Consider the following 25,401-nt stretch of genomic DNA (forward strand, 5'->3'; position numbering starts at 1 on the left):
ATAAGATTTGAGGGAAGTATTCGAAACTGCCCTATCTGACATGTTATGTGGGGAGAAACAGGAGGCGTCTTCCCAAAAGTCAGAATCAGCAAGTGGTTGGATGATGACCCAAGCAAGTCTTCCCTTGACCTAACCCACCGCTCTGGGGTCTTTCACTGTAGAAAATTCTGAAGCGAAAGGAACCCACGTTCTTTTCTCCGGCAGCGTGGCTTAGATCAGCTCTGAATTAATTCATCAACTACTGCCGTGGTGCTCAGTGGATTGTTTGTGTGCAGTAGATGATATGGAAATCATCTGGTCACCCACGGAAATAATTGCTTTTCTTTTTTAGTGCAAAGACACATGGTCTCAGTCGCTGCTGAAATTTTAGACACATGAGCCCAGGTTTGGGACTTGGCAAGAGAATAGGCCAGATGGGAACTGTTGCCTTACAAATTGAAAGTCCTTTGTTTTAGAGTGAAACAAACCTGGCCTCAGCCTTAATCTACAAAAAAAAAAAAAAAAAAAGTGGGGAGGGGCTCTACTGTAGGGCCCATTTTGATAATTATTTTCTTGGCACTGACTACTGCTTGCACCAAAAAGCATTCTGGGTTTATCATATTAACAAAGTGGTATATCCCCAAAGCCCCAAACTGCAAATGTAGCTATTAGGGACTTCTTGGGGTACCTGTTTAAAGGCTGTTATTATGGTATTGAATGTCTCTATAGGGGTTCTCTTTCATCCCCAGACAACCTTATGGGTTAAAGAACAGATAATCCAGCTGCCCCTAGCCTCTTCCAGGCCCTCTCTAAACGGCCAACTGCTTTAGAGTCGTAGCGAACCCAAACTCGCTTCGAAAAAATGAAGGGATGATTTCAGCAGGAGAATTGATACTGATTATTCATACTTTGCTTTAGCAAAGTACTTTTATGTGAAGACCTAGAACAATTTTTGTCACCCGCACAGGGGAGTAAAAAAAAAAAAAATTGGTGACTTGCCTCAATTCATAAAGCAAGGTAATTCAGAGTAAGAAACTGCCTCCGGAAGGCCTGGTTTTTATTTCCCTACTAGAGCTGCAGGCAACATTTTATTTCTTTCGTGCGTTCTGGAACATTTGCTATCTGGTGGTTCTCTTCCAAAATGAATTCAAGGTGATTCTACTTATGTTCCACTGAAAAAGATTTTTGTTTAAAAATATAGTCTAGCATTTCCTCTATCAGTCTGTATGGAGACTCTACGATGATTATGCATGTGGACAGCACACGGTTCAAGCTGCTTTCTCTAGGGCAGTGATTGTCAACCTTTCTTAATCCAGAGCCTTCCTCTGGGATCTGATGAAGGCGCTGCAGACTCTCTCAACAGTATGGACACATCCACGGACACGAAGTTTTGCACTAAAATGCAACTGTAGATATCGCTTTGGAATCTGCCCTAAGACTTGGAAGCCCAGGAGGTTCAAGAACTGTCTCCCTCAGGGAATATGAGACCTGAAATATAAGCGTATTTGAGAATACCAAATACTAATACTGATGCCAATACCAAAGTAATTAATGAATAAAAAAATCAAGATCAAGTCCTTCATTAGACTATTAGGTAATTAGCTTTCTCAACAGAAGGCAAAGCAGAAACATTCAAAGGCTAAACAACTGTTTTGCTGGAGGGAACTAGAGAACTAATTCAGCCGTCTTGTTTTACAGTAGGTTGGTGTAGCGGTTTGGGAGGCCAAACCCTATTATTCTGAAATCCCTGTTGAGAACTCTTTTTCCCGCTGGAAAGCTGTCCCATGAATTTCTAGTGCCTCTGTGGCCATTAGACTTTGAATTTGCCCTTATAAGCACCGTAATTACGTGTTTCTGATCTAAACAAGAGGCTGGTTATTCTTCTTTATGGAGAATATTAATTGGCGTTCATTTTCCAACCATAACCTATCTAAATAACATAATTGCTAACACATCGCTTGAAGAAATATGTCATTATTCACCTATTATCTTTAAAGGATGATCAGTTATCATGGCAGTCTTCAGGTTCCTACATTTTTACTGACCCTCAACCTCCCAGGGTCTCAGTTTCTATACTTACGACATATTAGTTTACTAATGAAGTGCTTTGCTATTCATAGACAAAGAGGGCCACTTAAGTTATCTATTTTGTATGGGGCTTTGGTTAGAGGCTAAGACACCACATACACTGTGCTGTTTTATTGTGGCCTCTCATGGAAGCAAAAGGTTTATTGTGAAATGATTTGGGGTGTGCCAAGTATTGTAGGCAGTTAGCTCCTTGTGATTGTAGAAACCCAAAGAACGGAATTCAAAGTGTTTTTTTAAGGAAGGGGCAATGAACACTTTGTGCCTGGGAGATCGAACACTGCCTAGAAAAGGTGGGACTGAGAAGGACATAGCTGGGGAAGAAGCAGAGGCTAAGGTCAACCTCTCCAAGATGGCCACCAGGTGGGATTTTTTTTTTTTCTTCTAGAAGTGTAAGAAAGCAAGAGAATCTTGTTTCATTTTTTTTATATATTTTTTTAACATTTATTTATTTTTGAGGGACAGAGCACAAGCAGGGTAGGCACAGAGCGAGAGAGGGACACAGAATCCGAAGCAGGCTTCCAGGCTCTGAGCGGCCAGCACAGAGCCCGAAGCGGCGCTCGAACTCACAAGCCGCGAGATCATGACCTGAGCCGAAGTCAGACGCTTAAGCAGCCGAGCCACCCAGGCGCCCGTTGTTTTGTTCTAAATACTTTCCTTATTTATTGTTTCCTAGATCACAGAAGAAAAGTGTGGCAGGATTTACTACCAATTGGAGCTTGACTCCATTTTCTACGGGCAATTGTCTGCATTAACTGCAGCTGAGAGTTTCTCCTTAGGGTACACAAGTGTCTTAGCAGTTGTGATTCTAGAAAAGTGCTATGTCTATAATCCAAATGTGAATAAGCTGACATTTCATTTTGAGACCACACACACACACACACACACATCTTAGTTTTCTTTTTTTCCTTTTTTCGTTTTGTTTTGTTTGGTTGGTTGGTTGGTTTTTAACCAGGGGTTGCCTTCTATTTAATGGTCTAAAAGTAACTTTCTCTTACACAGGCTATTTTAAGCAAAGGGAATCTGGGAAAAGCAAGGAAGGCTGTCTGAATTTAAATGGGCATAAAATAAGAGAGGAAAGAATTAGTACTTAAGGCTAAAATAAATTGTCCTCTAAATAAAGTTATCCATCCCACTGACAAGGGTCACTTTTGGCTTTGATCGGGCCCCTTTACCAACCACACTTCTTCAGAGGTGGAAGATGCAATTTTCACATTTAAGTGATGTATTCATCATTAATGCTAATTTCTCAGGCACTTTTATTTTGTAAAATTTGGAGAAGAAAGAGAAAAGCTTTTGTAGATGAGATTCTTACTATTTTGTTCCTTATGTTACTCAACATTTGGTTACTTATAATGTATTTTGCAAATGAATTTGGAAATGGGAGGTATTCTTTAAAACATGTTTCAAAAAAAATTTCTTTACATTAACTTCTAGAATCCCAAACTTACTTTTTTAGGTGATAAATACGTGCCCGGAAAGCCAAGTTCATATTGAAAGTGTAGATGCAATGTAATGACAGCAATGTTAGAACACCCTTTTCTGTGTGCATGGTTTTTTTGTTTTGTTTTGTTTTGTTTTGTTTTAGTCTCCACATGTGGAGTACAATGCCTGGAAGCCACAGACGAACATTAGCCAGAGAGAGGGTATTATTTATCACAACTGTAAAATGGCTTATTTGAGATAGTGCTACGTTTACAATTTACTTTTATCAAGTGGAAGCACCTTAGAATCAACCATCTATTCTGCATCTACATTTGTAGACAGTGGTGCCAAGCACATTATTCTCCAAAGCCATGAATCTGTCTTTGTGAACTACTCCATAAAGCGGAGATTTGAGGCACTTATCTAAGTAAATAAGAAACAAGCGCACGTACACACACGCAATCCGTAACACCCCGATATTGATGGCAGAGTTCATAGGCTGAAATTAGCCAAACTAGTTAATGAACCAATCACATTCATTTAATCATGGCCAAGACTTCATTGCCCCTCCCTTCCTGGGCTGACCTCACCCCACCAGTAGAGGATCAACAATTTGTTCTATGTGCTTCCATGCCTTCCACTAAGCAGGTATCCGGCAGGGATGTGCTCTGTTGAACTACAGCCTGTTTGGAAATTCTTTTGGGAAATCTGATGGTAGATGAGTTGGCTTATTCTGAGGACATTTCAATGTGAAGCCACTAATTCTGCCACTCAGTTCTTCCCAGTGCATGTGTCACATTCACTCTTCTCATACTGAATATTGGCCCGAGCTTACCAGACAGTGTGAAGATGATTATTATGAACAGCTAGGTTCGCTAAATTCAATGATTGCTTAGTGTTGTGCTAGGTAATATTCAGAGCGTTTTACATATATTACCTCATTCAATACTCACAACTCAAAAAAACTTTATATTGGTTTTTTACACCCCCCCCCCCCAGTTATATACAAGATTGCTGAATCTCAGCTGGCTTATGTTTCCTGCCTAGGGTCCCCCAGTAAGTGTGGAATGGAGATTCTCACCCATGTAACCTGGCTCCAGAGTTGGCCACCTAAAGGGGGTGCTCTGGACTTTTAATAGGATTCAGCTCTTGAGTTATAAGTCTGGTCTTTTCAGAAAGTCCCTGGTAAATGTGATGGCCAAGTTAAAGGCAAGGTACATGTTTTCAGGCGAATCTCATTGAATATCATCCTCAGTGTCTTTTGGACACAACAGGAAAGTTTGCCAATATCACCGTTAAGAATGCATGGAGACATGGGGCGCCTGGGTGGCGCAGTCGGTTAAGCGTCCAACTTCGGCCAGGTCACGATCTCGCGGTCCGTGAGTTCGAGCCCCGCGTCGGGCTCTGGGCTGATGGCTCAGAGCCTGGAGCCTGTTTCCGATTCTGTGTCTCCTTCTCTCTCTGCCCCTCCCCCGTTCATGCTCTGTCTCTCTCTGTCCCAAAAATAAATAAACGTTGAAAAAAAAATTTTTTAAAAAAAAGAATGCATGGAGACTTGTATTCTCTGGTCTTTCCAACATGGCTTTGATATGTCTCTTTCCAGAATGAAGTGTCCATGTTGAAAAATGAGGTGGCCCAGCTGAAACAGTTGTTGTTAACACATAAGGACTGTCCAATAACAGCCATGCAGAAAGAATCACAAGGATATCTAAGTAAGTCATTGACTTTTTTTTTTTCTTTTCTCAGTGTCCAGTTTGTTTTTTTTTTTCGCCACTAATTTTGCACTGGATTTTATTGAAAGAGCAAAAGTAAAGTGTAGATTGCACACCCCGGCAGAAATCACACTAGAATTCTTCAGTGGCTGCCAGACTGTTGCACCAGGGACATCCCCCTTTTCTGACCCCTGCCCATCACCATGCCCCTCCTGATAATTTCTGGCTAGACTTTCCCTGCCATTTCACATTGTAAAATTGTACCGCATTCCAATTCTGCAGCCAGTAGAAAAATCACTTGCTGGAGCCCACCTACCAGTGGGCTAGCCGCCTTCCAGAGAAATCCAGGGGCTGGGGTACAGGCATTGGGTGAATCACATCCAATCCCGTAAGGTATATAAGCTGCTAGGCTGAAAAGTGAGTGACCTTATCTCGGTGTTCCAATAAGTAAAGTGGACCCCTTTCTCTAGACCCCAGTTTCTGCATCTGGAATGTCAAGAAGTTAAATGCTAGTTGAGTGGGGGATGGTGGGAGGAGCAAGGATTCATGGCTGAAGGTCAATTCATTTTCAAATAATTTTTTAGATTGAGCAACACAGATTCTCCCACCACATGTGAGTATGTTTCCACATTTGATATGCGGATGGCTACTTGAAAATACAAAAATGGGGACGTTCACACACCAAGACTCCAACACGTGAAATCATTCTGCTGGTGTAGAAAGCATGGCTTTGCTTGTAGCTATAAAGTGGGAAGGCATAGCTGGTGACAACAGTTTAAAATAAAGTTTTGAAATTAACGTCCAGGAGAACACGTGTGAAACTCTTCCATTTCTGGTAAACATCTAGTAATGTTTTCCCGAGTAGGCCACAGGTCCGCCCAAGAGGAGCTATATTGGTGTGTGCGTGTGTGTGCTTTTTCCTAGGTCCGGAGAGCAGTCCTCCCGCCAGCCCCGTCCCAGCTTGCTCTCAGCACCAGGTCATCCAACATAATACCGTCACCACTTCCTCTGCAGTGAGCGAGGTGGTGGGAAGCTCCACCCTCAGTCAGCTCACCACTCACAGAACAGACCTGAATCCCATCCTTTAAAATCCACCACTGGGTCAGACCTTGCCTCCAAGAAGAGCTGTCGCATATCATGCGTCCTTTCCTTTAAGGGCATTTTTAGAATTAACTCAGACCTGGAAGACTCCTCAGCCCTTCAGAGACTGGCTTTCATTTTTATAGTTATTATGGAAATGTCGTCTTTTATACTTAGTTCTATAAGAAAAAAGGGAGTTATGCAATTAATTAATCTATCAGCTTGGGAAATGCTTTGGTGCTTTTCTCCAATTTTCTGGTACCAGTGAACTTGTTTATAAACTGAACTCCTTCTGTATATAGACATGGTTTCATTCTTATCGGTCCAACCCTTTGCCTGAAACATTGCATCTTGTTAAACCGCAGCTTTTAGCCAAAATGAGGCATGCCCACATGTCACGTAAACGGATGCAAGGTAACTGGGTGGTGAGTCTGATGATGTCGTAACACATGTTGAGTTTGTGCTGTGATGTCGCCAGAATTCCAGATGAACACAGAGCCTTTTCCATATTTGTCTTCCTCTTATTATACAAAAAGGATGAGATCCACTGATGTCCAAATAAAACCACCAAGCATCTCCCCACCTCTCCTCCTCCTCTTGGTCCACCTCCTTGAATCGCCCTCCAATTTTCTCCACTCTCCCTCTCCTTTTCCACTTTTTCCTGGGCCGCCTGTGTACTCTTCATTTTTACTTTCTTCTGTTTTATTTTTCACCTTTAGCATTGCAGGTAAAGAAGAAAACAATGCCTAAAGGGAAAAAAAAACACAAGTAAATCTAAAAAAATACGGATTTAGCCATTGCTTCCCTTGCCTGTGACCCACAGCTGGAGTTCATTCATCTCTTGCTTTTTATAAAATGGTAAGCAAGAGAGGTTTAATGTGCCTGATTTAATGTTTTTAATAATCAGAATAAATAAAAGGTGGCTTAGCCATAGGTGAAACACTGTTGAATGCCAGCTGTGGAGACACCAGGGAAGGGAGCCTATAAGCCTTGATTGTGAAGGTCCAAATTATGATGTGGGCTGTAACATCACACCCTCGAATTACAACCGGCTTTATATGGCCTGTCTATAAGGCTAAAAATCCATAGACTATATAATAATTCAGAAGGGCTCTATTCACTACACAGATTACAATGGTCAATCATCAGCTGCTAATAGACTAAGATTTATTAATTATTTTTTTCTCTTAAGCCTATGGAACTGGCTTTGCTATTCTGGTGGGTGAAAGTACACGCTCTACTGGAGGAACAAAGAGAGAAAGAAAACCTGATGTTCCCGTAGGGGTGCTTTCAGCTCCCCCCTCCCTCCCCCCACCGCCCCCAGAACAGCCAAAGCCTTTTTTGGCTGCTGCAAGAATCCCGTGGATATGGCTACTCTACTCTTCTGAATAATTCTGATTTATATTTTCAACAACTTTCATCAGCTTGCCCATTATAAAAAGCAGATAGTCCCGAACCACGGTTGTGCCTCCTTGAAACAAGCCATTCTACTGTGCTAATGTGTGCTAATATCACATCTCACAAGTAACGGGCTAATGTTTCTCTCTAGCAGTGTAGACAGGTGCTGGTGTTTCATCTCCATTTGAATGCTTGACGTCCTAACATGAGTGTGTGTGTGTGTGTGTGTGTGTGTGTTCATGGGATTTAAATAATAGTATTTTACAAAAGGTGTCGCTTTTATAAGAGTTCAAAAAAGGGAAAGATACATGTGTGGATGTGGGTGTGTGTATATGTGTTTATCTCTCCCTGTAGCATAAGAATCTATTTTGGAGAAAAAAGAAAATATGAGAGTCGTGAAGCATGATTTTTATAACTAGTTTCAGTTTTATCTAATAACTTACTTTTTAAATCAGTATTTATCAACCTTTTTTTTTCATGTATGCAGTGCTTTCAAAAGAAAGTTTTGAGTGTCCAGGGAAACTCATGACTAGATATATGGTCTAAAAATCAAAACAAAAGCAAAACAAAACACACACACACACACCAAAAAAAAAAAAAAAAAAAAAAAAAAAAAAATTTTTAAAAATGTTAAAAAGAAAGAGAAAAAAGAAATGCAAATTAAAAGGATTTTCTATTATATTTTAGACAAACATATCTTTTTTTTAAGTATTTTAAATACTGAATTCATAGTTGTTTTGTTTTGAATCCCAGCCTTAACCGCTGAATGGTTGAACCTAACTGGCTTCCTAAGAAATATTTAAGATATATCTCTATTCTGAAATTAAATTTAATTTTTTCAAAACTCCTTTCTAGGACTATGTGTCTCTCTAAAAAAAAAAAGAAAAGAAAAAGAAAAAAAAGAGCTCATTGAAATGTTTGCTTGGATTAAAAAAATTTTTTTTAGTTTTATTTTATTTCTTGCTTTAAGTGAACGATAACTTTTTTTTTCTTTACTGCATGCATAGCACTTAACGAAATGGATTTTTTAAAAATCCACTGGTAATATCAGAATGTCCAGAAAGTGGGCTGTCACTAAAATTATGGTTTACTTTACTTCTGCTCCGCCTCTTGATTGAATATTTAGTTGTTAAACTGAAAGCCTCTGTAGTGAAGAACTTGCCTGAGTTTTCTTAATTCAGCAACTTGACAGTTTGACTGATGTGCATTATATAGAGCTCAATTATGTCTGTTTTTTATGCTAAGTAGGCAAACCAACCACACACACGCGTTAGCAAACGGGCCTCAACGTATAATTAGAATAAACCGTCTTCTTGTTATGCTCGGGGCCTTTAGGTATGTTCATTAGCAGTGTGGAAATACAGTAAATGGAAGATGCCAGCTAGTTGTCAAGGCTTCTTGAAACCCTGAACAGAAAGGCTCCTTGGTCAAATCCAACACTCGGCTTATCAGGAGAAGTACTTCACCAGAAGGTCCAGCCTTCACCAGACCGTAGAATAATCAGTCTGCCTGAAAATCCCTCCTTGCCCTGCATTTTTTGCCAATGTGGGAAAACATCTTTTTGCTGCCCTATTCTCCTCTCCCACTCGATCTAGATATGGGTCATGCACCCATATCTTCACAAATCCGTTGTAGTGACCTTCAGAGCACCCATGCGGAGGAGGGAAGGATCCTGCAACACTGCCTCTCCTCATTCACCTGCGTTTTTTGGTTTTTGGGTTTTGGTTGTTTTTTTTTTTTTATATATTGGCAGCGTCTGCCTTTGAAGTCACTGCCAGCCTACCTGGACATTTCTGCGACGCTTCCCCTGCCTTACGTGATGGGACGTGGCAGCTTAGATAGGGGCACCCGGTGGCATTTCTACCAGGTGACCCTAAATTGAGGCATCCACATCTTAAGGGTTCCTTCTGAAGACATTTCCCAGAACACGATGCCAGGGCGGGTATAGGGAAACCCTGGCCATGGGCGAACATACTCATTTGAAAGCCTGTGTGGAGCTGATGTTTTCCCTTCGATACCCCCACCCATCTCTCTCCCTCCGTGTCAGCGTGTGCGAGTCCCAGTGGTTAACGTGGCCTGTGGGAGACAGCAGTTTGCGTGGTATATCACCGCACGAACTGTTAGAATCAGGGTGACTGACTTGGAGCAAATGCTCTTTGGAGCCTATCCCGTCAAAGGAACCAAATGCAGCACATGTTCTGAACAGAGGGGCGTCAACGGTGAATGTGCAGGCGGTTTTTGTTGCCCGTTAAGTAAACTTTAGCATCTTAGTTGAGTTTGCCGTTAAAATCTGAAACCAGCTGTGGTGAAAGACCAGCCTTTGGCTGGGGAGTTTTAAGCATCGGTAACTGCTCTCAAACTAGCCATCCAGTTAGGATTAGAATGTGCTTCTTTCTGGTTAATAAAAACCATCTAAGAAAATATATATGTATGTATGCGTGTATACAGTGGAATTCAAGGACCAAAGCAAAATTTGAACAGGAATCTATTAATTTAGAATTTTATAAGATATTTATTAATAAATGTTATTTTAAAACATTCCATTTGAACAGTATTCTTCCATAGGATCTACTTGTTTTTAAAGTGTTAGTTCATAATAAACTTCTCTACTTGTGTATATCTTCATTTTTCAGGGTTTCAAACGGCTCTTCTCCATCATTTGGTGGAAATGTTTCGCTTAGCTCTGTGCATAGAAATTTCAAGGATTTTGTTATTGCTCTGTGAGTTATTTTTTTAATCTATGTTCTAAACAGTGTTGTTTTTCACATTTCTTTCTCTCTCTCTTTTTTTATTTTTTTCTTAATGTTTAAAGTAAGCTCTTTCCTTTAGGAAGCGGAGTTCAGCTAAAGGGAATCAGTAACCACGACTGGAACAACTTTCTTGTAAAAGTGTAAAAACAACTTCATCTCTGCTTCTCTCCACCCCACCCCAATTTCCTAGAATGCCTTGCGCTATTCAGCTTCCTTCGTGCTCTTTTTGCCCTTTGCCAAACAATGGGCCCTAGCTTTAAGCCATTCAAGTTCCATTATGCAGTATATCTGAGAAGGAAAAGGAAACAACCCATTTAAATTTGAATAAAACTGTGCCTCTGCGAGCAGTAGCAATTTAGAGTCTCTCTTCTGCTTTTAAGATAATTTATATTTTAAAATTGCACTTTAGCTTTCTCGATCCCTTTCTGTTTCTCTTATTCTCCCTCAGACCCCCTCCGAGCCCTTAAACCTGCCTCTGCTCCCCACTTTCCAGCTCCCCCACCCCCTCCCCCTAAGGCTCTGAGCTGCACCGTTTAAAATACTTTACAGAATATTTGTACCAGGTACATTTGCGTAAAGTCGGGTTCCTCACATCAGCCTACATGAAGCCTGCTACGGAAATACCAAGAAGAGCCAGTTTATATTCTTTACCCCTTTATTCATAGCATGTTGTTTTTTTTTTTTTTAATGTTATCTTATGCAACAGATGTGAGGCAGCAGCTAAGCTACACTTAAGAATTTTCTATCTCATTCTCCAAACCAAAGTGTCCTGAATGAGCCAGGAGACTTACTCTTTTGTGCATCGTGGTGCACGTGGACTGTTGTCCCAGCCATTGTCTCTCTGAGGCTGCTGAAATAACAGTGGCCCTGTCTGTGTCATTCCTAGGTCTCAAAAATACAATGTTGCCTTGTGACGTCATTAGGGACAGCACCTCTGTTTTACAATGATAATCTAAGAAAGGACAAGAAGACACTGAAGCAATAAACGTCCAAGTAAAATTCAATACCAAAACAAAGAAAAAAAAAAACAGAACAGAAAACCCTAGGCTCATCATGTTGTGAAAACGAAAAAGTGTATGTCCAACTCAAAATATTTTACTATTTCTTGTGGAGTTTTTCAGTGATGTAATGCTTATAGCCAAATTGCTTAAAGAGTGTTTATATATTTTTTTCCTTATAAATTGTCTATTTTTAAAAAAAAGAAACTATTTACCACAAGTTGAAGGGGGGGGGGGGGTAAGGCCAAATTGCCAGCATTTGTTAAAAGATTAATATTCTTACGTGGCACACTCTGATACCTTTCCAAGCTTATCATCAGAGGGGAATCAGTAATGATCAGCTATTACATTTCAGCCAACTTACAATATCTAGCTCATTAGAAGCCAGGATGTAGAAAGCTCTTCTTAGGGCATTTAGGATTTCTTACATTGAGTTTCATGCTATAGAACTTTCTAGGATTTTTTTTAAAAAAACAGAATCATTTTAGCCTCAGGACTGAGAATGTGGAACCTGAATAAATTAGCTTTAAGTATATCATTAAAATCTTATGCACAATAAGCTCATTAGATTCTAGTTGTCTCCTTAGAATACCAATGTCACGGACAAGAGATCATGGGAGGTATCAGCAGTGCTGTAGGGGAGGGCATTTCAGAGAAGGAACCCCTCCTAACCAGCCAGCCAGTAGAAGAGAAGACCTACTCACCCTCTTTTCTTCTGTGTTCTGCTAAATCACACCTGCCTCATGGAGAGAGGAGTTCTGCCTTTGAGGTTTGTCTTGGAGAAATGATAAGCTTGAACTGTTCTCCCTGGAGAGGACATAGAGTTTGGGATCTTCTGAAAAGGCCTGGAAAAAAATGGCTCAGTTCAAACACCATGTTCTAGGATAATTGGAACATAAATATTGTCCAAAATATGGAACTTAAAAAAAAAAAGTCTAGCATTATGCAAAGTGCTAATTAAGGAAGTCCCAAAAAAAAAAAAAGGTGCTGTCACTTTAAGTTCTGGACTGGGGGGGTTGTTTGTAATTGTAAACAGCAAAGCATTTATGTTTGTCTGTCTATTTGTAGAGCAACCACCTTCCTTACTGGAAGGAGAAAAAAAATTGGGGGTACATACGTGTAAATACTTGCTGCAGCATTTAATATGTTCAATTTTATGTTAAGCTTTTTGTTGCATTGTGAACACATTTATTGTTATCAATGGACAATGAGTTCATTAAGACTGTTCAACTAGGTCAGATTTTTACATCTCTTTGGAGCAAGAAGAGACAAGATTTTGTGCATTTGTACAAATGTTAATAATATCACTGCAATTCCAATATAATAAAGCACTCAAATGCAAATAACACATGTAACTTTCGTATGATGAAATTCGGGCTTGGGGATAACGGTATCTATTCTGCATGTGGTCTCATTCATGCCTTGTAAACCAAAGCTGACTCTTTCGGGGTCGTGATTATCTAGGGACGAAAGGAGGTGAGCTTTTCTCCTTCGCAGACCACCACTACCCTCTCACTGCCTCTTCCATCCAACTTCCCACCTGAGGCCACCAGTCTAACACACTCCCAGTGGGTTGGCCACACGACTCAACTTCTCGTGGGGGTCAACAGATTTTAATAATCAAGAAATACGGCCAGCATAAATTCACGTTCAGGATTTCTAGGAACCAAGAAGCACATACTGGCCACTCAGGCAGTCAACTCCTGGAGTTTTTTGCTTGGCTTCCAGAGAAGTCCTAAGGACAGTCTTAGCCCCTTTCGATGTCTTCCAGATATCAACCCTGCCCCCTTCCTTCCCTTCTACTTTCTTTCCCTGTACTTCTTTCGTTAATTTTTTAGCCACTCTCCTCTTTCTCTTATATTCAATGTCTGATCCATCGGCATGGCCAGAATCCAACCATCATGTTGGATTTGCCATTACAGCTCTGTCCAAATTACCAGCACCTCTCACCTGGATCCCTGCAATACTCTCCTGACTGGCAGCCAGAGTGAAACTTTGAAAATGGAAGTCAGACCATGTCCCTCCACTGCTCAAAATTCTTTAGGGACTTCTCCCCTCGTTCAAAGCAAAAGCCAAATTCCTTACTACTATGTTCTGTAAAGGCCCTCCATGACCTGCCCCTCCATTAATTCCCTGAGCCCATGTCCTACCATTTTTCTTCCCCCTCACACCTCTCCAGTTCCACTGATATTTTTGAAGTTCCTCAAACATCGCTTGAGCCATCCACCTGAGAGTCTTTTCACACGCTGTTCATTCCCTCTACGCAGAATGTTTTCTCCCAGATATCAGCATCACCTCCTCATCTGCCTCCCTACTACTTAAGCCTTTCCTGACCATCCTCTATAAAATTATGTCACCCTCACTCTTCATTCTCTCCTGCCTTGCACAGACTGTATTTTCTGTAGCATTTACCAGTATCTAACAGACTTTGGTCAATTTTATGTAGTTGTTTTTTATTGTCTGTCTCCTCTAAGTAGAATGTAAACCCCGCAAGCACAAGGGCATTTTGTTTCGTTCACCCTTGTGACCCAAGATCTAGAGCAGTCCTACACGATGGGCACACAATAAACACCTGTTGGGTGGATACTCTTCTGTTTACTTTCTGTCTTCTTTCTTGATCTCAGAATACTTCAACCCAACCACTTGGTCCTGTGACCACAGCAGTCATATTTTAAAACCAAGAACCCGGATGTGTCGTCTTCCACGTAGCCTGCCAGGATATTGGAAACTGGGACAGAAAAACAATTTGGGTGGGGAGGATGATTGCTGTTCTAATGGCAATCCCATCTGTTACATTTACATTTAGACCACTCACTACACTCATAGTTCCCAAGAGAGTCTTTGTAATGCCCATCCCACCCGTGTTTGCAATTTCAAAGCCATTACTATTGGTTTAAAAAAAATGTCAAGATCCCACATTTATACTTTGAAGATGGACAGCTCTAATCTCCATTCTATGTTTCATGCCTCTGTCCCTAGAGCTTCATAACATCCTTTTTTCTTATACTTGCTCTTGTGGTTGGTTATTGGTTGGTTGCTGGATCACGTTTTAATTTTGCATTACGTATTTTCTTATCCAACAAAAACAAGGTTTTATCAAAACAACCTGCCTTGTGGTTTGGAACCTAAGTATCTTCACTATGAGATCATAAGACTCTGGAGCACGATGAGCCCCCCCTTTTAAAGCAATTGAAAACAAGACACTTGGTGAGATCTGTTCTCATGGCAGTAATGTGGATTTTATCAAAACAAGCATGAAAATTAGGCCACAAAAGAGAAAAAAAGTACTGATTTTAAACATACAGAATCTGGGTTTAGACTCACACACTTTAGAAGCACTTCTTTTGGCAACCAGAGATGGCTTTTCAAAATGGCTGAAAGGATGGATAAATTATTACATCTGAAAAATTGTCTTCTAGATAGTAGACCTGAAAAACATAATAATCATATTGGAAATGGTCATATTTAAACCTGAAAATTAAGTCATGAATCTTTTAGTAACCACTGAGTTTCATTTACTATGTTGCCAGGTACTGTGTCTTTGCTTATATCACATTTCTTTGTACCAGTGGGAGGCTGAATCGTAGCAATTGTCAGCCATCTTCCATAAATCCACATAGACCCGATGGGCTAGAAAAGGTCCCCTGTAAGTCACTTGCTCTTTCTCAGAAAGAGATCTGCCCATGGGTTTTTTTTTTTTTTAATGAATTAAAAAGGAAGATCTTATTTTCACCACACATTTCTAACTCCTTACTAATCTTACAGCAAGAAAATTGTTCTGAGTATCTAAGCTTGATTGTATTGTATTTACACTGATAAGTCCATGATCTACTGTTACTACATTTACATTTTATTAAATGAGTACTCTCTACTTAAATTGGCTTGCTTATATGGATCAATCTTAGAGTAAGTCTACTTAAAGAAAGAGAAACCCTGTTAAGGAGGCTTGAGCGAAGGTGGATTTCTTGTTAGGACCTAAGAGGTAGCTCATGGGGTCCCTCCTGGTACTGTAGCAACTATCCCAACAACTCCGAAAAGTCATTAAATAACTAATCTCTCTGGCTTGTCTGTCTCTTGGGCCATATCATTCCTGATTCTGCTTTTGTCTTTCCCTCCCTTTCTCTCTCTGTCTCTGCAAATTGGTTTGTACACTCACTTAATTGTTTCTGTGTGGGCCCATCATTTCTCCTCCAAAATGACAGCCTCAGCCTCCAGCAGATCTTTGGTCTTCTAGTTCAAACACCCAACATCAATTCAGTCTCCATCTTTCTATTCCAATTTCCCAGGAGAGAGAATCTGATTGACCATATGGGGTCAGGCATTTAATCCTAGTACAATCAACTATGTCTAGGGAAGCAGGGCTATATGTATTGAAAGCTCTTACTTCTAGGGGCAAAACTGGCTTTCCAAAAAGGAAGTGCGAAGATGATTTCAAAGGGAAGTAGTTATTTTTAAAACAATCTGTAGAAATGTAGTCATTTACCCTTAAGACATACCAAGAGGAAAAAGTAAAGTGAGATTAATGCAAAGTTGGGCATAGAGTAGATGTCAACAAATGTTGATTGAATGAATGAATGGTTGATGAGTTACTGTTTTATTGAAAGCTTGAAACAAAATATTCATTAAAGATTAGATAAAACTAATTTTACAAAGCTAAGAAATTTTCTGGATATTATGGCTCAGTTTGTAAGCCATAATATCCAAAATATAAAAATTAACCATCAAAAAGAGTGAGAAAGGGGCACCTGGGTGGCTCAGTCAGATCAGCGTCACACTTTGGCTCAGGTCATGATCTTGTGGTCTGTGAGTTCGAGCCCCGCGTCGGGCTCTATGCTGACAGGTCAGAGCCTGGAACCTGCTTCAGATTCTGTGTCTCCCTCTCTCTACCCTCCCCTACTCACACTCTGTTTCTCTTTCACAAATAAATAAGCATTAAACAAAAAGAGTAAGACAGATTTTAGCTTGTCATGTTTACCATGATTTCCCATGCTCTTGCTTAACCTGACTGATTACAGTTATACTTTCCAAGAAAGATCATGACTATATATATATATATATAATCTCCATACCTGATTCCAGTGTGTTTCTGTTTGTAAGGAGGTCAGCGTAATGTCTCCAGGGTGAGGTTAAGAAACATTCTTGTCTTAAAGCTCCCTCCAGGTACTGTAAGAACGAAAGAAGGCTTTGTGACAAGGAAACAGGGCAGCTTTTATCAATAAGCCTCCACGAAAACCATAAGAATTGCTACCAAGAAGACTAGAACAAGACCCTAAAAGAATATAACAACCTGGAGTAAGAATTAATAGTTTTTCCTTTTAATACCAAACTGCCCATTGATTTCCTGTATGGCTTTCAACAAACACAGATTTCTGTTCCTCACTTGTCTCCTTTGTCAGTATAAACACACATGGAGTGAAGTGGGAATTATTTCCGTGGTGACTAGCTACAGAACTTAGCCACTAACATACCTTTTTCTGGAAATTTCTCTTCCCCCCCACTCCATCATCTGGCTCCTCCAGGAGACTCCACGGTCCAAGCCTCTGGCCATAGCTTCTTAGTCTAATACTCTGCCTCTAACTCACAATGGAATAGGAGCCCCAACAGCTAGATACTGGGATAGGGGGCCTAGAGAGTCAGCCTCTCTCTCTGTCTCTCTCTCTCATAGCTCGGAATCAAAAAGATATAAAACTTAGGACCTACCAGGATCCAGGTTTCTGCCAGGTAAGGGAACTCAGTCTATAGCAAGAAAGAGAAATAAAGCAGAAAACAGCAGAAGCAGAGAGAGAGCTCTGGAAATGGTCATTTCCTATTGAAATAGTTCTTAATGGATCACTGCAACCACGACCCTCCTCATGGCGTATTTTTATCATAAGATAGCCCAGGGTCCATCTGATAAATCTCTCCTTTTGCTTAAGCTAGTTTAGGAGGGTTTCTTAGAAGCCACAAAGGTCTAATTGATGCTCTATTCCTAGAACTACCATGAGAAACCACCAGAAGAGCTTCTTCAGCCTTTTGAGCGTCTGCCATACTAATAGAGGAAAGGAGATGGAATGTCACTGCAAAGAGATGTAGCCCTTTCTCATTCCACACACATGAACATGCATTAGAGGTGGTTCCCTAGACCTAGACCGACAAGCTACATGTACTGAAGGATAGTCATGCTACTTTTCTTCTTAAAGAATGTTCACCAAGTTAGCATTATACTTGCCTAGAAATGGAACTGTTTTATTTACTTTTATTTGTTTCATGTTTTTGTTTATTTTTGAGAGAGAGCAAGGGAGGGGCAGAGAGAGAGGGAGGCCGAGGATCTGAAGCAGGCTCTGTGCTGACAGAAGAGAGCCTCATGCGGGGCTTGAACTCACAAAACAGGAGATCATGACCCGAGCCCAAGTCAGATGCTTCACCAACGGAACCACCCAGGCTCCCTGAATTGGAACTGTTTTAAATACTCTGATGAATGGATAAAGAACTCTAATACCTTTCATTCTGTACATGTCCTAAGGTACATAATAAAATGTGTAAGTCGCACTTTTGACTGAAAATAATGGACAACTTGACTTCCAGGGGTTGTAACAAAGAGGGGTTTATCTTTCTGACGTAATAGGAAATCTAGAGGTAGGGTGCTTGGCACTGATCTGGAAATGACATGATGTCAGCACCAGCAGCTTATAGCCCTCTTAGCCTCCCATTCATGGTTCTCCCCTCCTGATCACAAGACGACTACTGAACCTCTAGAGCACATCCCCAGTCAAGGAAGAAAGGAGGCAGAAGGATCAATACCAGGCACATTCCCTGCTGTGTTTTAATCTGGAGAACAAAAACTATCCCAGAACTACCCCTACCCCTGGCCAACCCAATTGTGTTTTCCTGGCCAGTATTAGGTCACCGGGCCACTCTCCGCTTTAAAAGAGACTGCAATAGTGGGAAACAGGATCATCATGCTTGTTTAGACCCAAGCTTCCCAACTAGCGTGCTGTGTTGCATATGGCCAGTGGGTTACAGTTAAGCCACATAAAACGGTCATTTCTTGGTATAGCAAGGCCTTTCTGGCTGATGGCCTCTGGCTAGGCACATGGGGCCTTCCAGAACACCTCGTGGAGTGGTCTGAGAGGAGTGGTGTCCAGTGACATACTCTGAGGTCCCATCGGGTGGTAAGCATCTGGCACTTGCTGGCAACATGGTGAGGCTGGCCACGGAGGTACGCACTGGAGCCCGGCTGCAGGGTCCGCCATGGTGCATAAGGACAGTGGTCTGGGGCCTGCTGGAGAGGTTTTTATCCCAGGTATTCAAGAAAGAGATTGCACAGTGTGGTCATTAGGGGCTAGGAGTCAGGGAAGTCTAATAGGGGCTCCTGGCAGGACAACTCTGGTGGACTACCCTCAATTTCAGCCCTCCCCTGTACCAGAAACTTCTGTCCATGTGCAGTTGATGTCCCATTTTAGGAACAGCCAACCTACATGAGCCACATGCAACATGTTGTGGTCCAACATTTTCCTGTTCACAAAGTGCTTTCACACATTCCCATTTGTGTGTCCTGAAAATTACAGCTTCATCAGGATTTTTACCTACTTGGTGTGAACGGTTTAGATTTAAAATACCTTCACGTTATTAGATAAAACTTCAATATTGTATTTGTCAAAAGAATGTCAGGCTTAACAAGTCATTTCAACTATGACAAATTTTGAATTGTTAGAAATATGTTTCTAGGTTGTGTTGAGTCGCCAATTTGAGCAACATTGTGATGGCTTTCACGAATTTGAAGAGATCGTCAAAAAAGAAAAAAGACGCTGAGTGAGAAATTGTATTTAATCATTCCAGCCCTAAAATCTGATTATTAAAATTTAGGTTTGTGGTGGGGCGCCTGGGTGGCTCAGTCAGTTAAGCGTCTGACTTCGGCTCAGGTCATGATCTCATGGTCCGTGAGTTTGAGCCCTGCATTGGGCTCTGTGCTGACAGCTCAGAGCCTGGAGCCTGTTTCGGATTCTGTGTCTCCCCCCACCCCCCCCCACCTCTCTCTCTCTCTCCCTCTCTCTCTCTCTCTCTGCCCCTCCCCCACTTGAACTCTATGTCTGTCTCAAAATAAATGAACATTAAAAAAAATTTTTTTTTGGTTTGTGGTTGAAAGCTTGAGTTTCTCATTTTAAAACACTAGAAAATATTTTATTTGGAAGTTTTAACTAAATTTAAGAATTCATATCTTTCTAAATATTTTTATTTTTTTATCACAATTATATGATACAAAGAGAATGTAATAGATTCATTCTCTCCAAGCCCCATGATGCCTCCAAATCCCCTCCAGGTTAGCACAGAGTTCTGTGCAAATTTAATCATTTTCCATGTGTCAAGTCATGAAAAATGTTTGGAAGCACTGGCTGAGACCCCACCATCCATCCCCAGAGGTGGACAGGCCACCACCCTAAAGGCACGGAGGTCCTTTTTCGCATAGAAGCCTGGGAGCCCAGCGGCATCTGCCACAATGTAAGTTTCCATTGTATTCATTTCAAGACATTGAGTAATTGTGTGCTTATTTCCTTAGCTCTCCTTTGAAGGTATGCTAAGACTTGGCCCCCAGTACAAAGTAATTAAGTGAAGCCTCTCCAGGCGGGGCTCCCTTCTCCAGATGTCTTGTGGTATGGTTCAATTACCTTAATAACAACATTACCAAATAACTCCATTTTGAACAGATTTTTTTTTTTTTTTTTTTTTTTTTTTTTTTTTTTGGCCAGGCATAAGCCAAGCACTCTAGCTGAACTGGGGTGGCCACACTGTTTCCTATCGTTCCTTTGCCATCTCCAGCCTCTGAGAATAAAGACTTTCAAGAGGAACATGTCTTGTGCAAACCATTCTTTCTGCCCTTTCCTGGCGGGGGGGGGACCCGAGTCTGCCTTGATCCCCTCAAATTTGGTATTATCTACGGTTCTCCCTTCCTCTTACTTTTCTAGCTTTGATTTAATTTGTCAAGCATCGATTTAGCACTGACTGTGCCGTAGTATGGAGAGGACAGAGGTGATTTAACCTAGTGCTGGCCCAGGATACCCAGGGTTGATGTACTGAAACTGGACAGACAAAAGGCCGACAATATTTGGATTACATTCTGGGAAGGTGATCTGTCTAGTGTGGCAGGGAAAAAAAAAAGAGGAGGGAAGATAGACTGAGAGGCAAGTTGGTGAAGGACTAAACAATTTAAACTTTAAGCAAGAGACAACAGGAAGCCTTCAAAGACTTTGAGGCCAAGTGTGGTTTGAGAAAGCAATATGCCGTGTTATAATGCTTCCCAGCTTACAAAGTGCCTTCATACATCCCCATTCATGAGTTCCTTAATTTTCATCAAATTAATTATGAGTGAGTATGAAGAAAGTTACCGCTAGAGGAATGTTGTCACAGTCAGGCACAAGCTCTCAGAAGAGCAAGACTGAGTACGGGCTCTGGTGTCAAACAGCCTGGATTTGCAGCTGGCTCTACTGCCTTCTAGCTCTCCGAACCTCTTAACCTCTCAGTGCCTCAGTTTCCTAATACGCAAAATAAAAATAATAACAGCATCCACTTCGGCGAGTTACCGTGAAGATTAAATGACAGAATACATAAATACACACACGAAGTCTTGAGAATGATGTTTTGTGTATACATTCTAAAAAAACTTATCTATCATTACCTTGTGATACTATTTTCAATCCCCGGATTAATAATATTCTACATATATATTGCATATATACGTAGTTTACACACATACACACGTGCACGTATAATATCCCTGACTAGAGGGGTGCCTGGGTGGCTCAGTCGGTGGAGCGTCCGACTTCGGGTCAGGTCATGATCTCACGGTTCGTGCGTTCGAGCCCCACAACAGGCTCTGTGCTGACAGCTTAGAGCCTGGAGCCTGTTTCAGATTCTGTGTCTCCCTCTCTTTCTGCCCTTCCCATGCTCATTCTCTGTCTCTCTCTCTCAAAAATAAATAAACGTTAAAAAAAATTAAAAAAAAATTTCCCTAGCTAGTTTTAAAATTCATAAGAAGAGAATGGTCTGTCATGTTCCAATGTTAACTATAGCACTTGACATACACTAGCCTCTCAATTAATATTTGTTTAACAAATAAAATGTGGATGAGACAATGTTATGCATTCACCCAACTTTTTGTATTTTATCCTGGGCAGTTACAGGGGACCATGTTTCTTGCAGAAGCAAGAAGTAAACTTCCATTTTGTTAATCCACTAAGATTGTTTTCTAATAGCAGTTAACCTAATTTGACTAATGCGAAAGGAAGAAAGGAAGGGGAGAAGGAAGGGAGGGAGGGAGGCACATTCACTTTCATGCTTTTGTCTAATAGGAATAAGCAATACTCGCAAAGCAGGACTCAGAACTAGAAGAAGCCTTCAGAGAACAGCTAGGTTAACTTCCTCATTGTGCAATAAGGAATCAGAGGCCAGATGTGGTAAAATGACTCATTCAAGGTCACAAACCTGAAAGTGGACACCGGACTCCTGATTTCCAGACCAGTGTTTTGTTTTATCTTGTTTTGTTTTTCCTATTGGCCCTATTGGTTTCTTATGCCATTTTTCCTAGGAAGTGACTATATTTTTGTCCCCCAAGCTGAGTCCATATGAACAACAAAATAAGGAAATTCTCTTTTAAAAATGAAACAGGAAAGGGAGAGAAGGTGACATTTAACTAGAAGTCAAAGGTAAATTAATACTGATTACCTGTTGATTTTTTTTTTAGTTCATTCAAATGAAAACCTTCCAACATTGTCCCAGCTATGCAGCCTGATCTGTGTGCCTGGGTAAGCTGCCTGCCTCTCAAATTCCAGGCACTTTGGACCAGGAGGTCCAGTTACTACAATAATAGTCTCTAAATCCAAACACTGTGCATTAAACATTAATGATGGCATGATAATACTTAATTGTGCCTGAGCCACTTCTTGACTAAATCATAATAGCATTAACTAATAAGAGAGTAAAATATTTAGATTTTGGCTAGAGAGTTTCCAAAACCAATCCCCCAAAGTCACTTAGTTTTATTTATTTTTAAAACAACTCTAAAGCTCTTCTGAACAGTAAAGTACAGAGCAAATACATCAGGGACAATAAAAATAAAAATTGCAAATGAATAAAGCTTCGAGGAACATTTTTTTAAGTGCACAAATCCCACGAGCCAGTACAATGGACTTGAAGTCAGCATTTCTAGGCCTGGACTCTGCTTCTGTCATTGACTGTTTAACCTGGCAAATCAACCTCTCAAGGCCTCGGTTCCTGCATCTATAAAATCAGGACAATTTATATCTCATGAGGTGTTTATGAGACACTACAAGAAGGCCAACACAGTGCTTAGGAAATATTTGTTTTCCAAAAGTGAGGAAAAGACTTCAGACTAAGAAACTTGAACTTGGCCTATACTAGCCGCAAAACCTAATTACCGAATATGGTGACGGGAGGAAAAGCTCGTGAAAGTTGCAAATTTCATGAAAGCGGCCAGATCTATTTTTGCCTAACGTGGATGGGGGGATTCTGACGGGATCAGATGGAAGAAAGCTTAATCTGATCATCCTGATTCTTGCCACACCATTGCCATTATACCAGCAATATTTCTTCATTTGCTCGTTCACTGGCCAATAAAACACTCTCTTTCAGGCTTCACCTAAACAAATTCCGCTTGCCTCTGAGGTTTTCTCCTGGGTTATGGCCAACCTGAGAACCTAGCTAGATTGGTATCCTCACTGGGGCCTAAATGCATACAGTGCTCAATAAAAATTTTTTCAACTGTCCTGCCCAGCAACTCACTGGGGTTGGATATACCTCAGGTATTGAAAAGGATGGAACTTAGGTAAATGAAGCAAGCTGAGCGCCATGTAAAAAGAACCACCTGGTATTATCCATTCCCTAGGCTAGAGGCCACTGGTGAATCAAAGACAGCCATGGGGTTCACCACCTGCTTCGTCCTATTTCAGCTGTGGCCCAGAATCAAGGGGAAGGCCCAAAAACCCAGAGTCGATTCCAAAACCCAGAAACCAGTTAAGCCAAGATTCATTTGAAAAGTGAAGTCAAACGAACACTTCAGCGCAGGAAGATGATGCCTGTCTTAGAGAGACATGTGAAAATGAACAAAGGAGAGCGTTTGCTCAACAGTCTCCAGCTGTGAACTAGGCAGTACCGGGATCGCTTACACAAAGGGAGAAAAACATAACTCCACTGGCTTAGCATGTAGTTGTAGTTACACAAGCCAACCAAACGCCAATGGCAGGGCTATAAGGTAAGAGGAAAAATCAGAAAAAAGCAACCTGCTGCTTTAAGGCTTTGCCCTGCATGACTGGACTGGTGCAAGGCCGTGAAGCCCGCCCTGGTGAACGCCCACATTGGTATCACCTGGGAACTGATTAGAAATGCAGACTTTCAGGGCCCACCCCAACCCTAATGAACCAGAATCTGCATTGTAACAAGACACCCGGGTCACTGATGATCGGTTAGAGTTCAAAAAATGCTCTTATACATAGGTTTTGTCCACCAGGTAGCCTCAGTGTGGAGACCTTGGTCATGAAAGTAATGGGAAAGGAACCAAAGGGTCTAAGAAGACCACATGTATTCACTAGTGCAGGTAAAGGTTTCATTCACACAGAGCCCCCACTGCTCACTTCTAATTCAGCCTTGCTCTGCTCCTTTTCTACTCTGCACCTGAACGCTCGCGTCAGACCTCCCTTTCATCCAGGAACGCTGCTTGGTTCTAACTTTGGCCTCCCGTCTACATCAGGGGAAATATCATCCATCCCGAATGCCTACTTTACATTTGTAAAGCAGCAAATTCATTCTGCTGATAGATAAAACTCACAAATAGGAATTTCAACAGTCAAGCCCTTTTCCCAGGAATAGAATCCAATGTTTGAAGTTACATCACTCCACCATGTTTTCTTTATTATTTCTTTATTTTTAACTGAGATGTATTTGATTTATACTATTGTGAAATTCAAATTTTTTAAAACATTTATTTCTGAGAGAGACAGAGACAGAGCACGAATAGGAGAGAGCCAGAGAAAGAGGCAGGCACAGAATCCGAAGCAGGCTCCAGGCTCTGAGCTGTCAGCACGGAGCCCGATGAGGGGCTCGAACCCACGAACTGTGAGATCGTGACCTGAGCCAAAGCTGGACGCTGAACCAACTGAGCCACCCAGGGGCGCCCCCACCGTTGTGTAAATTTAATGTGGGCAGCATGTGGATTTGACACATTTATATATTGTAATACGGTTGCCATTGTAGCACCTCCCTCAGGTCACATAATTATCTTTTCGTTTTAGTGGTGGGGGTAATTAAGATCCAGTCTCTTAGCAAGTTTGATGATCATGGTACCATATTGTCTGTATTCACCATGCTGTGCATTAGATCTCCAGGACTTACTAACACACTAGTTAAGTGTTTGAACCCTTAAGCTACATCTTCCCTCTGCCCCCCACCACCCAGCCCCTCATAACCACCATTCTATTCTGTTTTCAGAGGAGCCTGGCTTGGTTAGATTCCACATATAAGTGACATCATACGGTATTCGTCTTCCTCTGTCTGACCGACCTCACGTCCCATAATGTCTTCAAGGTTTATCCATGTTGTTGCAAATACTCTACCACTACTCTGCTTAAAGGCACTAGTGAAGAGTCTCCTTTCTCATAGAAATCAAGTAGTTTTCTGATTAATCGAAAACTGGAAGAGGTTGCATTATTTTGAGTCCATCAGTTATCCTGACAGAAAAGCTTCCATTCAGCCCGTTGGACTAACATTGCTAAGAGATCTTAGCAGCAAGCAGTACCTTAAAATCTACAAGAAATGCAAAATCTCAGGCCCCATCCTAGACTTTTTAACCCAGACACTCTGGGAGTAAGGCCCAGCAATCTGTGTCTTAACAAGCCTTCAAGGTGACTTGGATGCCCACTCAGATTTAAAAATTACTGATTTGGGGAGTGCCCAGGTGGCTCAGTCGGTTAAGCATCCAACTCTAGA

The 25,401-nt window shown here is 41.2% G+C and overlaps 1 protein-coding gene and 1 long non-coding RNA gene across 5 annotated transcripts in view; one reads left to right on the forward strand and one right to left on the reverse strand.

The window, feature by feature from the left end:
• CREB5 (cAMP responsive element binding protein 5) overlaps positions 1 to 12,773 on the forward strand; it is a 401,666-nt gene extending 388,893 nt beyond the window's left edge. For 3 of the 4 annotated variants that reach the window (XM_043589165.1, XM_043589167.1, XM_043589168.1), the window contains 2 exons: positions 5,093 to 5,201; positions 6,126 to 12,773. In XM_043589165.1, coding sequence (XP_043445100.1) covers positions 5,093 to 5,201; positions 6,126 to 6,289 — 273 coding nt within the window. In that variant the 3' untranslated portion in view covers positions 6,290 to 12,773. Of the gene's footprint in view, positions 1 to 5,092; positions 5,202 to 5,785; positions 5,815 to 6,125 lie in introns of all 4 variants that reach the window. The other variant, XM_043589166.1, reaches the window with a different exon arrangement.
• On the reverse strand, positions 10,279 to 16,969 carry LOC122488049. Its single transcript, XR_006298547.1, has 5 exons — positions 16,497 to 16,969; positions 14,752 to 14,855; positions 12,132 to 12,272; positions 11,221 to 11,381; positions 10,279 to 10,362 (listed from the first exon to the last, which is right to left on the reverse strand). It is a non-coding gene; the product is annotated as an uncharacterized LOC122488049 (long non-coding RNA).
• Positions 16,970 to 25,401: the final 8,432 nt, after the last annotated feature.

The sequence above is a fragment of the Prionailurus bengalensis genome, chromosome A2 (assembly GCF_016509475.1).
Source record: "Prionailurus bengalensis isolate Pbe53 chromosome A2, Fcat_Pben_1.1_paternal_pri, whole genome shotgun sequence".
Classification (NCBI taxonomy): Eukaryota; Metazoa; Chordata; class Mammalia; order Carnivora; family Felidae; genus Prionailurus; species Prionailurus bengalensis.